General features: G+C 32.5%; 1 protein-coding gene across 1 annotated transcript in view; it reads left to right on the top strand.

Annotated features, from left to right (window-relative positions):
- LOC137621572 (GATA zinc finger domain-containing protein 7-like) overlaps window positions 1–7,500 on the top strand; it is a 166,032-nt gene that overhangs the window by 122,721 nt on the left and 35,811 nt on the right. The window contains 1 exon segment of the mRNA XM_068351975.1: window positions 1–3. This exon segment is cut by the window's left edge and continues 111 nt beyond it. Within this exon segment, the coding sequence (XP_068208076.1) occupies window positions 1–3 (3 nt within the window).

Genomic DNA, 7,500 nt, shown 5'->3' with positions numbered 1-7,500 from the left:
CAGGTAAGACTTTTGTGGGGCAGAGGTACTCTTGATAAAGGTTGGGATTAAGAGAGAGACTTTACAGAACGACATCGGTGTCGTGTTTCTTTCGCGAGGGATAATCCTCAATGCCCACAAGGGCCTTGAATGCCCCATTGTGAAATCCCTTATACCCAGTGCCCGGTTTCACTTAATGCGTTCAGAGCTCGGGGCGGGTCATTTTGGATTGCTTTACGAATTACGATCCGGGTAAGAGATATCGGGTCTCAGGGAGCTCTTTTGTGAAGGAGGAATGGGTGTGTTAGCGTGTGGATAAATAGACGTGTAAGTATCTTATTGGCTAGTTGGTATGTGGGAATATGGACATATGGACCTTGGGGTATAAATTTAAGAAGGTATGATGAAAATAAAACCGTTTTGGAAATACTCTTCATGGTATATATATATATATATATTTTTTTTTTTTTTTTTTTTTTTTTTTTGAAGGGGGAAGAGGGTATGGACATGACGATGTCCATGTTGATTGTAGAGCCTGTTTGTGTTCTATATTAAAAAACTGCAAGTAAGGAAAAAACCAAACCAAGGCTGAATTGAATGGAGATTAGCTATGCGTTACATTCTTAGTAGATACTGATTTCGATTAAAAAGGAAAAATGCTGTTTAGTTCTGTCACTTTTGTCAGTACAGATCACATGGACAAGAAAGTTTGAACGCCGGGAAACGCATTTCTTTTTTAAGAATTTATAAAAGGGAGTTGAAACTCGAGACAGGCCGCACTGGTCTGATGCAAGGACCAGGGGGTCGAAGTGAGACCTGAAAACGTATATTAAATTCTTTATGTCAGGTTAGGTCGTTTTCAAGTGAGATGTTTTTTCCTATGTTATTCTTTGATCTTCTATTGCTTGTCGTTGTAAAATTATTGTTCCTTATACTGTTAGAAAAAAAAACGTATTTTTTTCGGAAATTCTCCGTAAAATACAGGCGACCGTAATTTTACCTTACTTTGTTATTATCTTTTACGGGTTGGTGACCGTAAAATCACTCTTTTACGTCAATATAACCGTTTTAGAACCTGTAAAAATCCTGGAATAAATGTTGCCAAACTTTTACCTTTTTTTTCTTTAATGCAAATTGTTAGCAGTGTACGTAATTGAGACAATAATGTTACTCAAGTAAATCCAAGAAAAATAGGATATATTATATTCGGATATTTTTTAAAGAATTCTCTTTCCTTCAATTATCCATAGATTTTTCATTTCTTGAGTATGATACAAAAACTGGTAATTGCTCGCGTCAAGAAAAGTTCATCAGAAGGTAAAAAATTAATTTAGGTTTTGTGTGTGTGTGTGTGTGTGTTTGTGTTTGTGAGGGGGGGGGGGGCTTGATTCCCTGTCGAGAAGTCATAGTAACCCAACACGATTTATTTAAAGAGGAACAAAATCGTTATATCTGTAAACATCCATAAACATGATATAACAAAATTCTTGAAGGTTTAAAGGCCGCTCATGAATGGAAGAGACAAAGGACAGTAACACTGGCCTATCAAGCAGGGCAATGCCCTAGAGACAGACTATATATACATATCATCAGCTCCCAATCCCCTCTCCACCCAAGCAATGATCAAGGAGGGCCAGGCAATGGTTGCTGATGACTCAGCAGATAGGTCTATAGGCCCAAGGTGCGGTTTCTCATACCTGAGAATTGTTTCTGTCACGAACACACAGTCAGCGCAAGTCAAGTTTAACGAAGTCTTATTTATCGGTTGCCAGCAGAATTTAAGGCTGTATCACCAGCTTGGCAATGATAAATGGCAGTAACATTATATGTGACTTGAGCTCCTTAAGGTGGCGTGGGAATAAATAACTCCCGAAACGTGAGATGTACATATATCAATTTCCGTCGATTTTATCATGTCCCTAGAATTTTCATCTATTTAACATTTAAATCGGAAATATAAATGGTTGTTTTACTATGCAATTTGTAACTACAAGCCTCCTCTGACGTACACAGTAATATTTTTCCTGTTTTTATGAAATTCATAACATTATATCTTATCAGTGGTCTTAGAAATCACTAAATACGCTGTTAAAAAGACAGTAATTTTGATCGGAAATTCATTGTGAAAATATGCTGTTCTCAGCCCTATTTCAGTAAATTACAGGCAGCCGTAATTTTATCCTACTTTGTTATTATCTTTTACAGGTTGCTGACTGTAATGTCACTCCTTTACGTCAATATATCCTTTTTTAAAACGGTAGATGCCTGGCAACCTTTGATACAGAATTGTTACCGTTTTTTTACGGCACATTTTTAACAGTGTGAAATGAGGAAGCGCTTCGATTATACTGATTGGATAAAATTTTATTCCAAAGAAAAATAGAGGCAGCCTCCATCAATTATTACAAATCCAAATTGGAAACATCGATCATTCGTAAATTATATATATATATATATATATTATATATATATATTCTATATATATTATATATATATATATATGTATATATATATATATATATATGTATGTGTGTGTGTATATATAAACGAATTACTTACGTAGTGTTTACTATTTTACCCAACTTTCTCTCTCTCTCTCTCTCTCTCTCTCTCTCTCTCTCTCTAATAACCCTGTGAATTTATTAAATGTGTTATTTTTTTACTAGTCATGTTCTGACTCAAAGTATTCAATGCCAAGTTCCTTCACGCTTCCACTTTTCTATGCCACGATATAGCCCTCTTGGGTAACTTATATCCTCTTCCCCATACGTATAAGATTATTTTGTTTTATTCTTATCAGTACCTCATCTGCTACCTTATCCTTGTCTTTACCTATACACACATCTTCATATCTAATACCGATTTGGTCCAAAGTTGATGCTGTTTTAGATTAAAGTGGCTTATTAAAGTGGCTATAGGCCTTCCAGGGGTCCTCCTCCTGGATCAGCATTTAAGTGAAAACCCTACTAAGTGTATTTTTTACTGATACCAGTATCCGTTTTTCTTATTCCTCATAGGTATACCTTTCTCATTTTCCTGTTCCTATTTTACTTTATTATCCACATCTCTTACCTTTTGTGTTCGTCTTTGCTGTTTTTATCTTCATTTTTTACATTTCTTGTATGTTCCTATTTTTACTTTATTTATCCACACTTCTTACCTTTTTTTGTTTGTCTTTACGGTTTTTATCTTCATTTATTACATTTCTTGTCTTTTTCTTTACCATTCTTGCTTATGTATGTGACGTGGTGTCTGAAATCCTTATTATATTTGCTCCTCCTAATATCTGTAACCATCTCGTCTTTATTCCTACCTCTTTAAGACATATCCCATTCTCATATTGCCTTCATCTTATAGCCTCGAAGAGCATTTACACTTCTCAAGTTCTTAAATACACAATACCCTAGTGAATCCACATCCTGTACTATGATTACCCCATAACGTCCTAAATTCCCTATACCATACTCAGATTACCTATATCTCATACAGTGCCAATCATTATTCCATATCAGGATCGTCTGTACCCATTCTTGTATTTCTTGAGCATTACAATATTGCACATACCCATACATTCCGTGGCCTCATCTCTTTTTAACCCATACTTTATACACATACTTCTTTGCTTAGCTACCGCACCTGTTCTCATCTTAATCATTCCCAAACTCAATGGAATTTCTCTTAACATGATTAAAAAAGGTACAATGATCAAAGCTAGGATCTTTGCTAACATTCTCTCTCTCTCTCTCTCTCTCTCTCTCTCTCTCTCTCTCTCTCTCTCTCTCGTTATTTTGTTATATCAATCCAAACATCGCATCCTATTCAGAGTTTTGTTGCCTTTGCCATCAAGAGAGATAGTGAATAAATTCCTCACTGGGTCTCTCATCGGAGGCGCTTGTTATAATAATAACAATAATAATAATAATATTAATATTGATATTTATATTAATAATAATAATAATAATGATAATGATAATAATAACAATGATAATGAATATAGTATAAATCTGCCGTCCTAATGATAAAAACATTATAAATCTACGTTCCTAAGAGTACAGTAGCTGCTTGTTCTCGAATTGAATGGTTTGTTTATCGAACCTGAGGATGTAGCATTTGCGTTCTCAAAGAATGTGCATGTGTTTATGACCATTAGCTTTTATTTATATTTTTTATTTTGTACTGATGTACTTAACAATGATAGGGGATGTTAGTGTGAGTTTAATTTATTTTTCGTAACGTTGCTTCAGAACAAAAAGTGTTGTTTTTATTTTACTTTTATTTAGTTATTTTTGTACTAGTATGGATAGAGTTACGGCTAGCGTATTTTATATATATATATATATATATATATATGTATATATATGTATATATACATATATATATATATGCATATATATATATGTGTGTGTGTATATATATATATATATATATATACACACACATTTATATACATATACTGTATATGGAGAGAAGGAGAAATATAGTTATATATGTAAATTTATTTATACATACATGTGTAATTATATATATATATATATATATATATTCACATATATATACTGTATATGTATATATATATATGTGTGTGTGTGTATTCTAAAATTTTCATGAATGGACACAACAATACTTGTTCCTGTTTATCAATTTTTTCTTTGAATTATTTCCTTTCCTTAGGAAAAATAAGAATAATAACTCATCTTGATCTTGTTATAAGATTTAAATTGCAACCTCATACCATTCCATATCCAGAACGAGAGAGAGAGAGAGAGAGAGAGAGAGAGAGAGAGAGTAAACAAGAATAAGGACTAAACTAAAGAGAGCAAAAAGTTGACCAATAAAACGTAAATACTAACCGAGCTTTATGAAAGCATTTTTTTTTAAGAATTCTTCATATATAGGTATCATTATTTATCAGTTTGATAAAAATATATTTTAATCTTTTCACCACATAAACACATTCCCATTATACTGTTTTTGTTTAATATTCGATCCTGGTGCCGTAGACCCAAAGGTTGACAGTTGTTAGAGCACTTAGTTACATATTGACAAACTATATTTTCCTAATTACTATTGTGTTGTCAAAATTGGCAATCCCAGAAAGGTATGACTATTGTGAATTGTAAGATTAAATGTAAATGAAGTTGGGATTCCGTGACACTTTTAAATGTATTTTAAAAAAATCGAATTAGAATTACTTTGGTTCCTATATATTTTTTTTTTTTATACTGTACATTACCTTTGTTCTCTATACCTTTCTTATTTCTTGCAGTCCAAGTTTTCCTAACTTATCTTACATAGTGTACATAGTGCAACTGCTAGAGCCTCCCCCCCCCCTCGGAGTTGCACTATGCTATTGAATGGCGTCGGCTACATAACCCAAATTTATAAATCAACCAAAACTGAAATGAAAAATTACAATTTTCATTAATATATCATTTTATACTATCTTAGTACTCTCACAGCACTAGAAAATTATTATAAAATGAAGAAATCTACCTTTCCTCTTCATTATGAAAATACTAGTGTACCCGCGCCGTTAAAGATTACGTCTAAAAAAATAGATATGCACACAGATTCAACCTTTCCTACCGCCTCCCCCTTTCCTAACTACAACCGGCTGGTAATGCAACCTAGGGGAGAGTGTGGTTTCTGAGTGTACCCCTCGGGGTACCTACTCTTACCAGGGAATGTCTACTTTCTCCCACTAAGCGTGATAGGAAATATATATATATATATATATATATATATATATACCTATATATATGTATATATATATATATTATATACATATATACATATATACATATATATATATACATATATATATAGACACTTGCTCTTCATTATATAAGGGAGATGAACAAGACCTATCAATCTTATCATAAAGAGTAACGTCTCCTTGATCCTTATCTTTAATAAGCCGGCCACTGTTTGTTGCCACGCGTCGTCAAAAGATTGATGTTTTTATGAGAAGTTATTTTAGGGCTAAAAAAAAAAACATATGAGGTTTTATGACACTCTCGGATATAAGTACGATCTCTGTTACTATGCTCTGGAGGTACCTTGTTCAGATCGCTGTGACATGACTGATGTGTCAAACACAGTCGTGTATATTTTGGGTTTTTAAGGAGGGACAGTTTTTCTTCCAATTTTTTTTTCTTTTTTTTTTTACATGTAACTCCTCACTATCTCGTTACCTTTTTCATCGTTTAGTTTTTCTTTAGTTCCTCGTAAACGTTAGAAATTATGAATAAATGAAGAACAGATTTTTAAATTATTACACTATAGTAGTATAAACATGTGTCTGGTCCATATGATCCTCTGCCGTTATCGTAATAAATAGCCGTTTTTTTCAGGTTTTCAGTAAATTTTTGCTCTTACTATATAGGGAAAATAGCCGTTTTCATGTTAATTTCCTAGAGACATCGATACCTTCTAAGTTTAGTCTAAACCCAATAACAATTGCATATTTTTAAGCAATTAAAAATGGTGAATCAAAATGGTTTTGCATGTCCATAAAAAAGGTTTATGGAATATAGCAATGAATATACCAAAGAAAGTGTATATTACGTCGTCATTGTATCAAAACCCTGTTATATTTTGGGTTCCAAAGAAACACGTGACCCAAAGAGGAAAGGGGATTCATCTTCGAAATATTTGATTTACATCACAGAAGAGCTGCGCTACGCGTACCTGACCAATTAGAGATAGCGTAATTGATTTAAATTCTCTCCCTTTTTTTCTCCCTATTCCTTATAGCTGGCCAATAGGTGATTGGCTCTTTTCCAATCGACCGAAATAAGATCACACACACTAGATTAACGTGTTCGGATCTCCTGTTGATATGTTGCATAGCTTGCCTCGCGCTATTTGCTACGCCTGGTATATTTAGAAGAGCTGGGTTATTCTTAGCTTTCAACACCTTGATCACTATTTAGATAGAAGAGCTTTTTTTTTTAGGTGGGGTTGTATGTTAACGAGGGTTGTCATGTTTAGTTGTGGCGTTTGTATTTTGAAGTAATTCAACAAGGACTGTTTCTGTACGTGCGCAAGTATCTACAGTATGTCTTTGTATGCCTTTATAATTGGTTATAGATTTGTATTCGTAATTGATTAAATTTTAGTAATAGTGTACTACAGTATAATGTACATATATATCACGTGTGTATATATATATATATATATATATAAATGTATATATATAATATATATGTGTGTATATGCATGTATATATATATGTGTGTGTATATGTGTATATATATATATATATATATATGTGTGTGTGTGTGTATGTATATATATATATTTTTATTCATATATATATATATATATATATATATTTGTATTCAATATATATATATATATATATATATTATCTATCTATATATATATATATATATATATATGTATATGTATAGATGTTTGTGTTTGTGTGTGTGTAAGTATGTATGTATGTATTTATGTAGGTATGTTTCAAAGTGTTGATTGTATTGTGTTAATGAAAAATGCACAATATTTTTTCTC

The sequence above is a fragment of the Palaemon carinicauda genome, chromosome 28 (assembly GCF_036898095.1).
Source record: "Palaemon carinicauda isolate YSFRI2023 chromosome 28, ASM3689809v2, whole genome shotgun sequence".
Taxonomy (NCBI): domain Eukaryota; kingdom Metazoa; phylum Arthropoda; class Malacostraca; order Decapoda; family Palaemonidae; genus Palaemon; species Palaemon carinicauda.
Note: the sequence above shows the minus strand (reverse complement) of the source record. Positions and strands in the feature narration are given on the sequence as shown.